This window comes from Microcebus murinus, chromosome 9, assembly GCF_040939455.1.
Source record: "Microcebus murinus isolate Inina chromosome 9, M.murinus_Inina_mat1.0, whole genome shotgun sequence".
In the NCBI taxonomy this organism is placed as follows: Eukaryota; Metazoa; Chordata; class Mammalia; order Primates; family Cheirogaleidae; genus Microcebus; species Microcebus murinus.
This window is the reverse complement of record NC_134112.1, coordinates 7,939,069-7,957,355: the sequence shown is the minus strand read 5'-3', so window position 1 is coordinate 7,957,355 and position 18,287 is coordinate 7,939,069. Positions and strand designations below refer to the sequence as shown.

General features: G+C 50.2%; 1 protein-coding gene across 4 annotated transcripts in view; it reads right to left on the bottom strand.

Annotated features, from left to right (window-relative positions):
• Positions 1-18,287, bottom strand: part of TNS3 (tensin 3) — a 268,396-nt gene that overhangs the window by 129,948 nt on the left and 120,161 nt on the right. For all 4 annotated transcript variants that reach the window (XM_020289931.2, XM_020289928.2, XM_020289930.2 and 1 more), the window contains 5 exons: positions 14,172-14,224; positions 12,294-12,465; positions 9,322-9,372; positions 7,697-7,819; positions 1,867-1,931 (listed from right to left, as the gene is read on the bottom strand). In XM_020289931.2, the coding sequence (XP_020145520.2) occupies positions 1,867-1,931; positions 7,697-7,819; positions 9,322-9,372; positions 12,294-12,443 (389 nt within the window). In that variant the 5' untranslated portion in view covers positions 12,444-12,465; positions 14,172-14,224. The remainder of the gene's footprint in view (positions 1-1,866; positions 1,932-7,696; positions 7,820-9,321; positions 9,373-12,293; positions 12,466-14,171; positions 14,225-18,287) is intronic.

Here is an 18,287-nt window from a genome sequence, read left to right as displayed (position 1 = left end):
TGTTCTTCTTACTTTGTGACTTTCAGTTTCTGTTTTGATCTGTTTGTGTAGTTGTGGTAAAGGCCTTAAACACGTGATTGCTCTACTTCTGGACTATGATCTAAGAGGGGACATTGCAGAAATGATCACAGATGTATATGTAAGAATGTGCTCGTCACGGCAAGCTGTGGAGTGGAGGATAATCTGAAGCAACCTAAATTCTAAAGAAAAGCTAGAAGCAACCTGGCCAGGCACAGCTGGCGAGTGTTACATACCTAGCATCACACCCACTGAAGGCGGTGCTCTGCGGCCACTGGGATGGGCTCAGGGAGACGCACAGGAAACGGCGTCAGTGTAGACAGCAAGTTACGGAGAATGCATGGTGTCAGCCACTGAATTGAATGGCACTTAATAGTGTCACTCCTGCTAACGGCAGCCAGTACCTGAGCGCTGACGCCATTCTAAGTGCTTTAGGTGTGACGACATGCTGCAGCGCCACGGCACACTGAAGTGTCACAACACTCTGGTAGGTACGACTATTATTCCTACTTCCCAGATGAGGACACTGGGGCATAGAGACTCGGGTAAAGTGCCTGACACACGCAGCTGAAATACGGATTGACTATGTGGAGAGGGGAGACCGCTCAGAAAGGGCGTCAGAGCTGTGCTTTAAATGAGTCAGGCCCTTACTGCCAGGGCAGCCCCGGTGCACGGAACCTCGACGCAGACAAAACGGCCTTGTTAGGCAGGAATGCTCAGGGTGGTCTCGGTCCAGAACGAGCCGGGCTAGCCTCGGGCCCCACCCATGTCTCTGGTGTGACTGCGCCCTGGATGTGAGCGGGAGGCCCGGTCTGTCTGGCACACACACAGGTGACTGTTCTCACCACAGGGGATCTGATTTGCACTCGGGGTTGGGTTTCCGCCCTGGCAGGCACTAGCTCCCCGATTTGTTTCCAGGGAAAACATTCAGAAAGTCAAATTTCACTCCATGGTGCTAGAAAGGAAAAGGTTTACTGGCTGCTATGAATAGGCTTCTATATCCTCAGCGTGGAAGCTCGGGCTTCACAAAGTGGGCATTGAGAAGAAGGGGCACGCGTATGCGAAACCCACAAAGAATGGTGTTTCCTAAACTGAATCTCAGCGTGAGTGGAAATCTGTACTCTCGGAAGCAGATCAGGGGACGCCACGGCTGCCGAGCGCCAGGAGGGCTGGCGCGGGGCTGAGGTCTTCATGGCCCTGCTGTGCCCACTGTGCCTGGCTGAGGGGACCCCAGTGGCACCTCGAAAGACCCCACAACGACTGTTCTACCTCGTGAGAACCAGGCCAGACCCGGCTTCCTGAGACAGGCTATGAGATAGAGAGCAAGCTGCCTGGTCCCCTGAGCCTCAGTTTCCTCATCTGTACAATGGCAACAATAACTGCCTCATGGCTTACTTGCGAAAATTCAGGGAGAAAAGGAAAATATTCAGTGTACTTCCCAGAGAGCCAGCACATGCAAAAAAACAGTGGCTGTCACCATCACTATTTAGAAGGTATAAACTGATCCAGTGAGACAACTCTGTTCTTGCTTTTCCTAACAGTGACATTTACCGCTGTTATTTCTATTAGAGAATGACAGTGAGCTCACTTATTTTAATGTCTCCAAGGACGTTCTTAGAATCAATCATACATAGCTGCCCAACCAGGAAAATGTCTTTTTCACAAGTGTAAACCCTTAACTGGAAGCTGGGTTTCCAGGTTCCAACCACCCTGGCCCCGGGGAGTGGGGGACACGGGTCAGCGTGCCCTTGGGACTCCATCCAGGATGGCTCCCAGGCAGGCAGCCTCCTGCCCCGGCACTCTCAGCTGTCAACAGCTCAATGCAGCAGGCCAACATCTTCATCCTACCTGGCCGAGACGTTGGTGAAGTGCATGTAGGATGATATGACCACTCCTATGCGTCCTTTCCCGCCCTGCAGGAAACAAAAGAGGAATCTGTTTTCTCTGGAATCCCACAGCAGAGGTGTAATTAGAATGGGAAAACGCTCACCCTTGGACAGAATGACAGAGCTTGTTTTAGAGGGTAGACCAGTGCGACCCCACTCCCCGGCTGCCCTGTTCCGGGACAGTCAGCACCCGGCACGGCCGAAGCCTCCGTCGCAGGGAACCTGCACGCCAGGCTCCAAGAGCAAGAGCGAGAGCTAACTGGAGCGGCCCCGGAAGTCCTCTCGGGCAGATCGACACAGCAGCGGCCCATGATTTCACCCAGGTCGGAAGACACTGTGCCAGGAGCGGCAGCAATTAGCATGACTACATCACCCAGGTGAGATGGAAGTGAACGCCGCTCAGGGCTCAGGGCTCGGTCAGGGCTGAGATGGGACACAGAGTCCAGCCTGCTCACAGCCTCCCTCGTGACACACAGGACCGCTGTCCCAGGCAGGCGTTGAGGGAAAGGAATCACTCAAACTGCAACCACAGACACCCACAGCCCAGCCCACAGGCCAACAATATCAACAGCAGAAGGGGAAGCTACGTGACAGCCCCCCCACCCAGAACCACAGATCGCCACTTTCTAGAACACACTGTTCTATAACTGACCTATAATACCGGTCGGCAAACCACAGCCCACGAGCCAATTCTGTCCACTACTTGTTTTCTTAAACCTGTGAGCTAAGAGTCATCTTCAAATCATTGAGGAAAAATCAAAAAAAGAATAAGATTCCGTGGCACGTGAAAATTCTTTAAAGTTGAAACTTTGGCGTCCATACGTAAAGTCTGACTGAACACGGCCACCCCTATTGTTCACATACGTGCAGGGCTGCTTCTGCCCACACCACAGGGACAGGTTGGGTAGCTGCAGCAAGACCATGTGGCCTGCAACATGCCAAATACTATCTGGCTCTTTGAAAAACATTTGCCAACTTCTGATCTGGAATCACATGAAGCCACAATGGCAGGGCCACCCACATGAAGCTCCCTAACGTCCTGAAAAGGAACAACTGAGCAAATTCAAACCAAAATTCACAAGCACAGTAAACCCACAGCGTAGTGAATGCCACCCAGAGCATTCTTCTCTCCAGCAAAAGTCGAGAGCGTGCTTTGCAGAGATTCAGTGTGGGCACTCAAGGAAAGCCCCTTGCCAAGATGCCACTGGATCCGGGCGCACACAATTGGTCACTGTACGTGCCAGTATGCTTCCTGCATAAAACTCTATTTGACAGAAATTCACTTACAAGGAAACAGCAACACCTCAGCCAAACAGGCACACACAGTGGTGGTATTCACCCCTTACAGCGATAACTTCTGAGGCACTAGTTACGGATATATAAAGCAAATACTAAGAGATCTAAAGGGAGAGATAGCAACGCAGTAATAGTAGGGGACTTCAATACCTGGCTTCCAGCAATGGACAGGTCACCCAGACAGAAAATCAGTACGGAAACAGTGTACTTAAACTACACTTCATGGACCTAACAGACATACAGAACATTCCGTTCCAGAGCAGCGGAAACACATTCTTCTCAAGTGCACACAGACATTCTCTAGGCTAGATCAGACATTAGGCCACAAACAAGTCTTAACAAACTTAAGGAGATAAAAATCATATCAAGTATCTTTTCTAACCACAATGGTATGAAACGATAAATCAATAACTATAAGAATCTTGGAAAATTGACAAGTATGTGGAAATTAAACAACATATTCCTGAACAACCACTGGGTTAAAGAAGAAATCAAGAAGGAAGTGCAGACACATCTCAAGGCAGACACAAATAGAAACACAACACACCAAACTCATGGGATTGCAGCAACAGCAGTTCCAAGAGGAAAGTTTGTAGCATTAAATTCTTGTGTCGAAAAAGAAGAAAGCTCTCAAATAAAAAAACCTAATGTTCCACCTCAAGGAACTAGAAAAAGAAGAACTAAACCCAAAGTTAGCAGAAGGAAGGAAAAAACAAAGATCAGAGCAGAAATAAATGAAATAGAGATGATGAGAAAAGTCTCAGACAATAGAAAAAAATCAGCAAAACTCAGAGTTGGGTTTTTGAAAAAATCTTTAGACAGACTAAGATAAAAAGAGAGAAAACTCATTTAAAGTCAGAAATTAAAGAAAAATCATCATAAATGATGTCACAGAAATACAAAGATCACAAGAGACTGCTATGAACATTATACACCAATAAACTGGATAACCTAGAAAAAGCAGATAAGTTCCTAGACATGTACAGCCTACCAAGACTGAATCATAAAGAAAAGGAAAACCTGAACAGACCAGTAACAAATGAGGAGATTCAATCAGTCATAAAAACTCTCCCTTCAAGGAGAAGCCCAGGACCTGAGGGCTCCTGGTGAATTCTACCAAACATTTGAAGAAAGGGTAAGACCAATCTTTCTCAAACTCTGCTACAGTGTGAATATTTGTCTCTTCCAAAACTCATGCTCAAATGTAAGCCTCAATGTGGCCGTGTTCAGAGGTGGGGCCTTTAAGAGGTGACTGGAGCCCTCATGAATGGATTAATCCTTTGTCATGGGAGTGGGACTGGTGGCTTCACAAGAAGAGGAAGAGAGACCTGTGCCAGCATGCTCGGCTCCCTCACCGTGTGACAACCTGCACCACCCTGGGACTCTGCACAGGGTCCCCACCGGCAGGACGGCCCTCACCAGATGCTGCCCTTGACCTTGGACTTCTCAGCCTCCATAACTATAAGAAGTATTAAATAAATTCCCTTCCTTTAGAAACTATCCAGTTTCACGTATTCTGTTTTAAGTAACAGAAAACAGACTAAAATAAACTCTTCCAAAAAATTAAAAAGGAGGGAATACTTCCAAACTCATTTTACAAGATCAGCATTACCTGATATGAAGTCTTTTCTTAGAAGAGCTAGATCGTAAGTATTTCAGGTTTTGCAGGCGAGCAGGTCTTGCTTCAACTACTCAAACCTGCCACTGCAGTGGGGTGGGGCAGCCCAGGACGCACAGAAACAAACGGGGAGGCTGGGTTCCCACCAAACTCTATGAACAGACACTGACATTCGGAACTTCATGGGATTCTCATGTAAATACAACCCTTGCCTCACAGGTTGAAGGAAAACAAGTGGTGGGCACAACTGGCTGGTGGGCATTTGTATGTTGGGACAAGCGACTTTCATTTGGACTTGAATGGTTTGGATCTGCTCTTCAACAAAAAGCCCAGAGTCCCTAACTGTACAGTCTGCTGTGGATATCCCTCATCATGGACTCAAAAGGTGTGGTGTGGCCGAAATTTCCCAAAAGAACCACAAGCTATTTCTGCTCAATCCATAACCGGGGGTGGGTAGGTTGGTGGGTGACAGGGTACACCTACACCAAGGCAGCCCTTCACATGAAACAACAGACCCAGGACATGGCAGGACCGGTCGCCCCTGCCCTGCTCCCGCAGGCGGGCTGGGCCAGCTATGTCAGTCATCCCCGGCATGCGCGGAAGGAAACGCGCATTCTGCAGAGCGGGCAGATTCCAGCGACCGTCAGCGGTTTCACCCCCGTGGCGATGATGATGAACTTCTGTTAACGTCCACATCAGCAATTTCAAATTAAAAGAGGGCTTATCTCTCTTGGCACGTTTTCTAAGTGTTTCAAAATGGTTTGCAGGACACCAGAACAGTGCAAGTGATGCACACACCACTTCAGAGAAGCTTCAACCTGTTCCGGATGGATTCCACCAGCAAGGTTTGTCAGAGAGCCGCGAGTGGCTCAGGAAAAGGACGCAGTTTAGAAATCTCTAGGCGGTAACTTCATCATTGGGACCCATGTGTTTTAAATAATTTTATAATTTCTTTCAATTTCATTTAAAAATTGAAGTGAACCACTAGATGAAATGGTCAGCTAAGGGAGCATCCCCTGAGGACGCAGCTGGCGGCAGCACAGGTCTGGGAGAGCCGGAACCTGCACTTCTCACAATGCTGCCATGCTGCTCTAATGCTTTGCCAAGTGGCCTTGGGCAATGGTGACCCATCAGTATCAGGCTTGCTGTGTCAACACCACCAGGCCAAGCCTGAAGAGCTTAGTTTGTTTTAATTGACAAGAATCATATCTGTTAAAATGTCTCTCTCCCCCCCCCCCCTTTCTCTCTTTTAGTTTGCACTAAAACACAAATTTGGGTGGAGGCTCCTTAGTTTAACACAATAGTTTAAAAAGGTCAGGTTAACACAGATAATTTGGTATGAGTACTAATGGGTACATGTGTCTATTTGGGGGAATGTGTCCAAATTAGATACGAGAAAAGAGACAACACCAGAGAGAAGCAAATGACATCCAGGTGCACCTTCTGGGTGATTTCTATTTTTTCTTTTTTTTTTTTTTTTTGAGACAGAGTCTCGCTTTGTTGCCCAGGCTAGAGTGAGTGCCATGGCATCAGCCTAGCTCACAGCAACCTCAAACCCCTGGACTCAAGGGATCCTTCTGCCTCAGCTTCCCGAGTAGCTGGGACTACAGACATGCGCCACCATGCCCGGTGAATTTTTTTCTATATATATTAGTTGGCCAATTAATTTCTTTCTCTTTATAGTAGAGACGAGGTCTCACTGTTGCTCAGGCTGGTTTCGAACTCCTGACCTCGAGCGATCCTCCCGCCTCGGCCTCCCAGAGTGCTAGGATTACAGGTGTGAGCCACCGCGCCCGGCCTGCTGGGTGATTTCTGCACGTGGAGTGACCACCAAATGTCAGGAGCATGGCAGCAAGTCGTCCTTCCTCAGTCTATGGGCAGATCTCAGCGCCTTTGTAGGAAAGTCACACTGACAGTATGACGTAACTCAAAGGGAACTTTTCTTTTAAACTGAATTCCATAATACAATGGATTTTTGTACCACTTATAAGTGTAAAAGTCTGGAGGGGAAAGAGGACACTTCCACCTTGAAATGTCAACATTCCTTGATGTGTTGATCGCCCTAAGACTGCAGTATTGAACATACCAAGTAGAGGAGGCCCCTTGATGGGCGGGCCCCCCTGCCTGGCAGTGCCCCTTCTCAGAGGATTCCCAAGGTGTCGGGGTAAGAGCTATTCTCGTGTAATAAAGTGCCTCGTGGGGGGAGGCGCCCTCTCAACCCCAGTCGCATGTGAGGACCCAGGGGTAGTACAGGCAGCTGAGAAGCCTGAGCGTTAGAAGGACAGACTGCAGGAGGTCAGAGCAGGAAACATGAAGGAGGCCGGTGGCAGCCAGAGGAATGCCTGCCGACCACACCTGGGCCACCGGCCACCTGTGGAGACGCACAGGCCGTGTCTTCCCTGCGCAGGCTCTGCTTGGAAAGGACCAAGTGTCTACTGCAAGAGCATCACGACATCACCACGGGTCCGTCAACTCATTACCAGCCTGCGATGATACAGTAGGTCTGATGCCAGCCATCGGAAAAGTACCTTTCTCTTTTGAAAAAGAGCTTTCCATGAGAAACAAAAACGAATAGAAATAAAAGGATTTCCTCTCACTACCATCCACCATCAGTTTCAAAACATACAGCTACACATTCAGGGACCTCAATCCTATGAATTCTCCCCAAACTTGGGGAGGTTTGGTAACTCTTTTTTGTTTGCTCGTCTGTTTTTAAGGACAAGTAGGAAAACCCACTTGAACCCACTGGGAGCACATCCTGGAGACAAAGCTTGTTAGCTCTCACAGGGCCAGCGCTGGTCTCCATCTCATTTCCCCCAACGGCTGAAGCCCAGAGGGCCCCCCAGGCCCCTGAGCGCCGGGAGACGGGGGTGCTCACCCTGCAGTGGATGACGACCACGTGCTGGGGGTCGCTGTTCAGCCAGGACTCCTGTGCCTTGCATATGGTGCACATCTTATCCAGGGGCGGTGCGTGCAGCTCCGGCCAGCCCACGTCCATGATCTGCAATGAGACAGAGGAGCTTCCTTAGTTTCCATTTCCTGACGCCCTCTGTGCCATCTTATGATGACTTCTGTAATCATTAGCATACTTCATTTAACAGTAAAGTATGATGATGCATTATGGCCAACCTCCTTCCCTGGAATGAAAAAAATAGCTACAGCTGTACACATGTGACCCCTCTTCTTGCAAGGGCTCGCCTGTTCCACTGCAGCTGGGGTGGCAAAGCCAGAGAGGTTCCCAGGGGGTTGCTGATGGTACAGGGCTGTGTGCGGAGGGACTGACTCCCAGAGAGATCTGAAGCCCAGGAGTCCTTGCCAAAGCTGCTGCCACAATCCCTACACTCAGGCTAAAAATCAATGTTTGGGAAATACAGCTAGCCATTCCGCACACACTGCGCAGACAACAGATACAGCAGAGACAAAGGACAACACACTCCTTTTTAAGGACAAGAATGTGCCCGTGAAGAAGGAAACACCCTCAAACCTCGATTTGGTTTGGTGAACAAATAAATCACCATTGCGTGATCAGGACACGGCAGCTCTGTGCACGGGAACAGCCGCTCAGAGCATCCTGACACCAACTCCAGCCCACGGGGAGCCGCAGTGGCCACATGGTGGTGTTGCTTTTCCTTTTATTTGCTTTTGGTGAGTGGGGAGAGGACGCAGAGCTCTATCTTATTATTACAGTGTAGACATAGTGTAAAATGGTTGGAAATTCCAGAAAATTGCCAGGAAGGAGGAAAAGTCACTACTTTCTCACAAAGCAGGGAAAACCACCTTGACATTTTGAGGAGTCCCTCAGTCTTTTTTTCTAGGTATATTTAGTGTAACTGAGATGATATTATACACAAATTCCATATATTCTACTTTTGCTAACTTGTACGAAATGGGCAGCTTACCGCCTTACTTTTTTTTTTTTTACTCTAATGGCTGCAAAATATTTCACACACAGAATGTATATATGTATATGTATATGTATATGTATATGTATATGTATATGTATATATAATATAACTTATGCTTATATAGTCTTAAAAACTGTCTCCCAATTTTTGCTATTGAAAATAATCACGGAAGGAATGGAAGGTGCTGACTACAAAAAGGTGGCACGACAGAGCTCCCTGTGGTGACGGAACATTCTGTGTCTTGCACGACGTGGCAGAGAAACACACACACAGCAGTGTATGCAAAACTAGCGAAATGTGAACAAGGTCTATGAACTGTACCAATGTCAATTTCCCGGCGTAGATATTTCACTGTCACTTTTGCAAAATGCTAACCTTTGGGGGAGGGGGAGTAATACATGAAATCTGTCTATATTATTTTTGCCACTTCCTGTGAATTTATAATTATTTCAAACTAAAAAAGTTTTAATTTCAGAAAACAACCAATGGATAAGAATAATTCCTAATACCCTTTATAAAGACTAGTAACAATTTTTGCACAAGCAGAATATTGTTTACATTTAACAAAACTCAGAATATAAAGGGATGAAGTCCATACCTTTGGGTTAAGCTTCGTAAGATCATATCTCTTTTCCGAAAGGTTTAATACCTACAAAGGGAGGGGGGGAATAAAGCTTTTAGATGAATCATCAACCCAGAGCTGAAAGGAGAAAATACGATGCATTTTTATATGCTATATATATTTTATCTTCAAGGTACTGATGATAGTGAAAGCCTGCAATGTGTAGATAAGTGCATTGTCACAGAGCAAAAAACATCAATAAGATGAAGATGGCATACTGCACCCTGATGCACAAACTCTACACGAATTCTATGTTAACTAGCATTAAAATAGGCACGTTACCACATTACTATTTTTTATTCTAACAGTTTATTCTCATTCTTATATTCCAACATACAGAATACATACATGTGTATATGTGCATGTGTACACACATGCACACACGTGCACCCCGTAACTTTCCTGGGCTTGCTCCTGGAAAACAGAGACTTCTCAGACATGCTGCGGAGGACAGTCCCTCCCCTATGGCACTGCAGGACAGCCCTGGACAGGACTGAGTTCACAACCAGCCGAGAGCCACATCCTAGCACCACTGAAAAATCAGAGCTGTTTTTTGCTTGCTTAAATCCTCAAGTAAAGCAAAATGTAAAAAATAATGTTTCAGCAGAAAGGGGCCTTAAAAATTAAGTAAACATTCCTCACGCTTCAGAGACGGGACGTGAGTAAAGAGGAGAGCAGGGCTTGTCCGGCCACCAAGCAAGGCCTGCTTGTGACAGCAGGGTCCATGGTTCCTTTTTTGGGGGGAGAGGTATTTATTTTATTTTATTTTTTTGAGATAGAATCTCACTCTGTCGCCCAGGCTAGAGTGCTATGGTGTCAGCCTAGCTCACAGCAACCTCAAACTCCTGGGCTTAAGTAATCCTCTTGCCTCAGCCTCCCGAGTAGCTGGGACTACAGGTGCACACCAGGACGCCCAGCTAATTTTTCTATTTTTAGTAGAGACAGGGTCTTGCTCTTGCTCAGGCTGGTCTTGAACTCCTGACCTCAATGATCCTCCTGCCTCAGCCTCCCAGAATGCTCGAAGGTATTGCACAGGTATGAGTCACTGCATCTGGCCCACAGTTCACTTATAACCCTGGCACTAGCTGCCTCCTGTGCCTACTTGATACCATCTCCATCCCAGCCCTGTTAGAATTGTCAGGGACACAGTGGCCCTTCCCCAGGGGGCTCAGGACACTACAGCAAGACAAGACACATCACCCTGAACGTCCTCCATAAATGGCTCATCATTTTATTTTCATACCTACCGTGTTTACCCGAAAATAAGACAGGGGTCTTATATTTATTTTTCCTCAAGAAGACACCCTAGGGCTTATTTTCAGGGGATGTGTTATTTTTTTTAAATACAGTACAACAATCTACATTTATTCAAATATAGTTAAGTCGTCTTCTTCTGGAACATCACCATAACTCTCCAAATCTCGAATTCCACCCTGAATTTCTTGCGACTGTATTTCCTTTAGAACCATTGGGCCCAATCTCTCATGTCAAGCACTAGAGCTCTCATGGGACAGATGAGAAGGACTGCTCGTCTTCTTTACCACTCTGCGACAAAATGCATGGGTTGTGCAGATACGCTGCGCAGCCACGCCCATCACCAGGTCTTATTTTCGGGGTAGGGTATATATTGCGCAAATGCTCAGAAATCCTTCTAGGGCTTGTTTTATGGGTAGGTCTTATTTTTGGGAAAACATGGTAATTACTGGATGAATACAGAGAAACAGAGATGAGCCTTCCCTGCTGTCCTTAACTGAGGGTCTTTACGATACATGCACATGGGTCTTTCTTCAGGTTTTCCAAAAAGGTTCTTGTCCCAAAACAAGTAGTGGGCCCTTGACCTAGCCGTTTGGAAAGGGGCACTCTAGTCCTGACAAGGCCCCACACAATGTCAGGGGAAGAACATCCCCAGACCCAGCCCAGTGCCGCCCGGGCCCTCTGCTTGTTCTCCTGGGGGAAGGTGGGCCAGGGGACAAGGGAAGGGTGGCCAGAGCGCGGCTGGGGATGTGCCGGCCAGTGTGCGTGGCTCCCAAAGGAGGGCCATGTCCTGCGGAGCAGAGCCCCTCTGTGACAGGAGGAAGCCCTGGGGGGACAGGGCCTGCACCCCACCTCCCTATCCATGCCAGGTCACAGCTAGGCTCCTCGGGGAGGAGGAGGCCTTGCCAGGGCTGCTCTGGAGTCAGATGGAGGCCGCACCCACTCTGCTGCCTGGGTCCACCCTCCCAGCCCGCGCCTACTCACGGGGCAGATCCACAAGGGAGACAGCAGCAGCCTTGCTGGCTGGCAGGACAGATCGGCCTTGCTGTAGGTAAGGAGGCGGTGGAGGGAAGGTGCCAGGGAGCTGTAATGTGACCCCAACAGTGACCAGAACAGCAGAGGAGGACGGGAAGGGCTAACAACCCTGGGAAGAGGAAACGAGGGCCCCTTGGAGGGTAACAATTAGTGACAGGCTGTTCTGCGTTTTTCCTCTACTGGGGGCTCCACCACCAATGGCACACATGTGTTTTGAAAACTGAGCTGCCTACTGGTCTCCAGGGCAGCCCCTGGTTTCTTGGACACCCACCTAATTTGTCTTCCTACTTTCTCGCTCAGGAAGAAAGTCACAGTTGGCTTTTTGATATGAGGGATGCCACCTGGGACCTGCAGGGGCCGTGTGCTGAGGCACTGTGGAGCCGGCGTTACCGATGAGGGACGCCCCCTCCTCGACGTGGCAGGATGAGGCCGCAGCCACCCCTGTGGGCAGCTGTCTTGTGTCCCTGACAGCTACCCACAGAGAGGCACGACACTGCTCCTGAGGCGGGTGGCAGAGAGCAGCGCAGGACCAACGCTCTCTGCACTCGGCTGTGTGAGTCCCGGCTCCCGAGCCGCTTCCTCACGCGGTCCCCGCTGCAGAGCCCGCCCAAGGCTCCCTGGGACACCCCGGGGTGCTGGGAACCAGCCCCGCCGCTCACCAGGTAGTTGTCCCCATGCTTGGACTTGAGCATGCGTGTGACCTCCTGCAGGTTGCGCAGGTAGGACTCCTCGGAGCAGCCGGCGGGGAAGGACACGGCGATGATGCGCTCCGTGATGTAGGTGAGGTCGAGCTCGTGGCCCTCCTCCATGGCGGGGCTCAGGACGGCGGGCCTGCGAGAGAGGAGGAGCGCTGCTCAGCGAACAGGGCTAACGCACCGGAAAGAGGGAGAGGACATTCATCCTCTCTGGCTGTCACACGAGCACCTGAAGTGGCTTTTGGGAAAACATGGTAATTACTGGATGAATACAGAGAAACAGAGATGAGCCTTCCCTGCTGTCCTTAACTGAGGGTCTTTACGATACATGCACATGGGTCTTTCTTCAGGTTTTCCAAAAAGGTCCTTGTCCCAAAACAAGTAGCGGACCCTTGACCTAGCCATTTGGAAAGGGGCACTCTAGTCCTGACAAGGCCCCACACAGTGTCAGGGGAAGAACATCCCCAGACCCAGCCCAGTGCCACCCGGGCCCTCTGCTTGTTCCGCCTGGTTACCCCACCATGGGGGATGGATGTGAGGCAGGCTGCCTGAGCAGGTGGCTGGGGCAGGCACTCAGGAGTGAGACAAAGACACCTGGAGGGGGAGGAGGGCAGAATTGGCCACGCCACACCCAGCAGGCCAGAGGCGAGGACCTGGCAAGGCCTGGCTGTGTGGGAGCCAGGTGCCCGGGGACTCCAGACAAGGGCCATCACACGTGCAGCTTCCCTGCAGTGCCCTGCAGGTCCCAGGGTGGCCTGACCCCCTCCCTGGGGGGTCCCTAACATTAGGACTGAGAGTGTCCAGGATGAGATGGAAAAAGATCTGGGGAGAGGAGACAGGGCCAAACCCCAGCAATGACACCACGCGGTGAAGCCAGAGGAGAGACACAGCAGTTCACGGGACGCAGCTTTCAGTTCTTGTATAGTACTGCCACCAGCGCTGGGGTTTTATTGTCAGTGCTACCATGAGTTTCTCTCTCTCTGTCTGTCTCGATTTTAGAAAAATCCAAAAACATAAAAAATGGGGTTTTTGCACCGCCACGTACATCTCGCCCCCCTTCGAGATGACCACCAGTGGCCACCCGCGCCCGCCAGCACCCAGAGAGCTCCACCACTGCGACCGCTCTAGAGGGATCACAGACACATTACTTCACTGACAATCCTGTAGCACTGATTTCTAAAAGATAAGGACACTTCTTAATTAAAATAGCTATAATGCCCTTATCACACCTCACAAAGAAATAGAAATATCAAATGTCTGATACCATAAATTTATTTTTTACAGCTGATTTGTTCAAATCAGGATCTAAACAATTCCCAGAGGTTTTTTTTCTCTCTACCTTATTCATCAGGCATGGATGCAAAAGAGTTTTGATTATTTCTAAAAATCTGAGTTTTCTGAACACTATTTTTAGAAAAATAACATGCCTCCTATGTATGGCCACTGTGACCCACAGAGAGGACTCTCCGACAGACTGGTGTGCGGGCAGGGCGGGGTGGTCCCTGCAGACACCTGCCGACAGGGGTGTCGCTGCAGCACACGCCGGTCCACGCTGGAGCCGCCCCCAAGCGCGGCGCTTACACCATCGGGCCACCTGCCGCGGTGGAGTTAGTTATCGAAAGACAATCGCATGCATTTCCACAATTGGGCTTCTGATGCCTAAGATTACATCTAGAAAATGGATATAAACCTGATATGTATCACCTTTGATTATTAATATTTAAAATCAAAACAGGAAATCAAAATCGCTGCCGAATAAAATAACACCAGGCCCAGGGTTTCTCTGTGGAGAGCAGACGCACAGCCAGGGACACAGGAATGCGCGACCGCTTGCACACTCACCTCGACGGCCGCTCACAGCAGGGCGGAGCGGACGGCGCGGAGCTCCTCGGCGCCTGTAACAACAAAACAGGGTCATTCCGAAGTGTCCTTCCCTGCCAGCCTACGGGGCACGTCCACCACGGAGGGAACAGTGACAGCTGTCCCAGTTTAATCATAAATGGTAAGTCAAACATTGTCACTGCTGGCTCAGAAGTGACACATACATCATGTGTCTCAGGTCCCCAGATGACACGGTTCCGTGAGCCAGCAGCAAGACGGGCTCCCACAGGGGATGGCGGGACCACCCTCCCTCCATCTGGGCGAGGCAGGCAGACGCTCTGGAACACGGAAGACACTCATCAACAGAGCTGCTGTACTGTCGTCACTGTTGTGACTTACTTGAAAGACTTTCAGGGATTCTCAATTATATCTACTTTTTCTCAAGAGCCTATTCAGCAGGAAGGGAAGCCCCAGGTTGCCACCACGCTGCAGTTTTCACACGCCTCGCGTGGTGCGGACACGCGCCTTCATGCACGAGAGGCTTATGTCACACGCTAAGGTCACACGGATAAACCATCTCAGGAGACACGCCCAGCAACTTTACGAGTCAAGATCATCTCCAGCATTTCAGAAGTGGGGCAGGAGGGGCGCAGAGAGGTAAGAAGTCTCCTAAGAGATGGCAGAGGCGGGAGGAGAAACCTAGACATCCCCCTACAAGGCAGTGAATGCTCTTCCTACCCCGAGTCAGGTGACGCCAGGTGACAATGCCGGCGGGAGGCCCAGAGCTGGGGAGGTGGGGCGGAGCCTCCCACAGTCCTGCTCCCCTCAGTGCTGGCCCACAGACACCCTTCTCAGAAGTACCGACACCCCTGACTTATACTGGGGTCCTGCTCAGGCAGGCGGTGCTCCCCTGGGCTCCCCCAGCATGAAACGAAGGGACAGAAAATAAATCCGATGGGTACTTCAGAGATCGCCAAGACTGACTGTTTTCCTTAAATCACAGCAACACAGAGCCTAGTGACAATTCCAAAACCACAGAGATATTCATCTCGGCCTCAAAACAGGGGCAGGAATTAAAGTGCATGCTCTTGGGTTACATGGCCAGGTGCTGGAGAGCTCAGTCCAGAGTCCCCGGGGGCTGGACCCTGCCCCCATGTCCACACTCCTCGCTGTTTGTCGCTGGGCGAGCCCCTTGGCCTTCTGCTCCTTTCTCCTTTTGAAGTGAGGATAAGAACAGCACCAGCCTCACACAGCTGAGCAGGGATGCACGGAGACAATTCCCGCCAGTGGTGTGGAACCCCGGGGGCCTGGGGCCACTGCCCCCGCAGACCTGGCCGGGCAAAGTCCCGCAGTCTGTACGCCCCCCGGCCCCCATTGCCCCACCTCCCATTTCTGGGCCACCCCTCCCTGCTCACCCCCAGTGCCTGTGAAGCTACAAGATGCTCTACACTAGCTCCACCGACCCTCCTGAGCCTGACCCCCAGCCTTCACAGCTCAGACTGGAACCCCAAGAAACAAGGGTATTCCTTTGCCCATTAGAACCGCAAAAACAAAAATCTCAGAAAGATTTTTTAAAGGTATTAGTGACATGTAAAATGATTCACCATTTCAGAGGACAACTTGTCAGTGTGAATAAAAGAATTCAGTACACGGTGACCACAGGCCAAACTGAATGCACTGAAATGAACTCCCCAAGAAGGCAAGAAAATGACACACTGAAAACCTGTTTAGGTTCATTCATACAATCTGTTTCTATAAGACTAAAATTAAAGCAGCACAGATACAATCCTAATAGAGCGAATCCCAGCACAGGGAAACTCTTAGCTTAAAAAAGAGTTCCAGCCGGGCACGGTGGCTCTTGCCTGTAATTCTAGCACTCTGGGAGGCCGAGGCGGGAGGATCACTCAAGGTCAGGAGTTCGAAACCAGCCTGAACAAGAGCGGGACCCCGTTTCTACTAACAATAGAAAGAAATTAATTGGCCAACTAATATATATAGAAAAAATTAGCCGGGCATGGTGGCGCATGTCTGTAGTACCAGCTACTTGGGAGGCTGAGGCAGCAGGATTGCTTGAGCCCAGGAGTTTGAGGTTGCTGTGAGCTAGGCTGACAGCACTCACTCTAGCCTGAGCAACAAAGTGAGACTCAAAAAAAAAAAAGAGAGTTCCACTTACTTCCATAAGTATTCAATACTCCCACATTTCAGGCGGCCTCAGAAGGAAAAACAGCAAAGGGTCTGACCTGCCAGGTCCTGGGTCATACAGGAACCCACGTGACCTGACCGTGTGTTTACATCTTGTCCAGACCACACACCCGGACTGCAGTTACTATAGAGCGATGCCAAGTAGGAAACTCACTGGCCCAATTCCTGCAAGTATTCTGTAGTTTCAGAACCGAAGTCATGCTTTTCACATTACCCTGAATCATACTGTCGTATAACAACGCATACACAAGCACTGCGACAATGCATTGGCAAAGCCACTTAATCCTCACATGCGTGCCGACATGAGAGAGCGATGCCACCCTCCCTCAAGCAGGGCCCTGAAGGCAGGGGGTCAGGAGTGAAGGTCTCAGGGTGCATGAGGACACTGCTGCCCCTGAGGGAACCCAGGGCCCATTTCCTCGGCCGCAGACAGATGCACAAACTCTGCTCCTCCCAGTGCTCCCTGAATCCATTCAGCATCACACACCTTGATTTAATAACTCTACACTCAAAACCTGAAATCATGCAAATTGCATCCACTGCCAAAAGGTTTTTTTTTTAAATCAAGAATCATATAACTATGTAATTTTCAAGGTCACGGCCAAGAGGAGGAAACTATAACCTGTGTCATCAACACGTGGAGGCCCCAGCCCCTGAGATGGTGAAAAGTCAGAAAGAGTATTGCTTCATGAAGGTCCCCCAAGACTGCCCACAGGAACTCCTTGCTTCACCTCTGTAGCAGGAAGTGGGGGCAAGAAGGAGGAAGTGAGCCTGCCCCCCCACATAGCCAACTGTCTGTGTAAGTCCACACCCACGTAAAACTGAGGGGAGGCCCAGAGCTCTTGGGGCTGTCCTTCAAGGTCACAGAGAGCCCCATGCCCACTGCACCCCCAGCCCCAGACCAGCAAGTGTGCCCCACACACCTCTTGCCCAGACTGCAAACCCAGGCCTGGCCACCCCCAAAACCCTCGTGGTGTGGGGCAGCTCCCACGGCACGTCCCCGGGGAGCATCTCACAGAGCCTGGCAGAAACCCTAGCGGACAGCCCTCCCCATCCCTGTCTGGCAGGCTGGGAAAGGAGGACTTTGGAAGACCAATGGCGTGACTAGGATCCCACAGTCAGCCGCCATAGCACCTTCTGACGCCAAAACTCTGGACTCCCTCCAGCCTCCTGGCTTTCAGGTTGCCAGTAACCTATCCCTCCGGCCAGCCTCTGAATCAGCCGATCGTCGACGACGTCAAGGGACCATTGCTTGGAGGGGCTAGTCTTGCCCTGGGCCAAAGAGATCGACTGCGCCTAACGCATCACTTCCAAGCCAGCTTCCGAGATCTGACGTGCACCGAAATCCCCCTGAATCATTCAGGGGTTAGATCTGGAACAAGGTGGAGGATGTACCTGAGACAGGCCCCGTGATACACCGGGACGGAACCCAAGGCTCAGCTGCTCTGGCGTGAGCTAAGGCAAGAGCCAAACCCCACGCTGAACTGGAAGAGCTGCGGACAGTTTCTGGAACACCGAGCTTGACAAGAGGTGACTCAGGGACAGGATGTCACTGTGAGTCCTTATTTCAAAGTAAAGTCTATCCCTACACTTGAGAGCACAATCTAAACCCTCCTTGCACGCCACAATCCATTTCACAGCTTAGGGGCGACCAAGAAACCAACCTGCTGAAAGCTTATTAAAGAAGGGCCCTGGCTCCTGAGACACCGAGACTCCTACCCTCCTACGGTAACTTTAGTAAAATCTCTCTCTTCTTGTGGACGCCAGTCCTGCAGACTTGTGCTGAGAACTCACTTTGTCCCGGCGTTCTGCACAAGGACTGCCCACTCACGTCTCGGGGAGCCTGCTCGTGCTGTGTGTTCTGTACGGACCCATCCCGGGGGCGATGAAACCCAGGCCCTTGCTGAGCAGAGCTCCGGGGAGACATGAGCACAA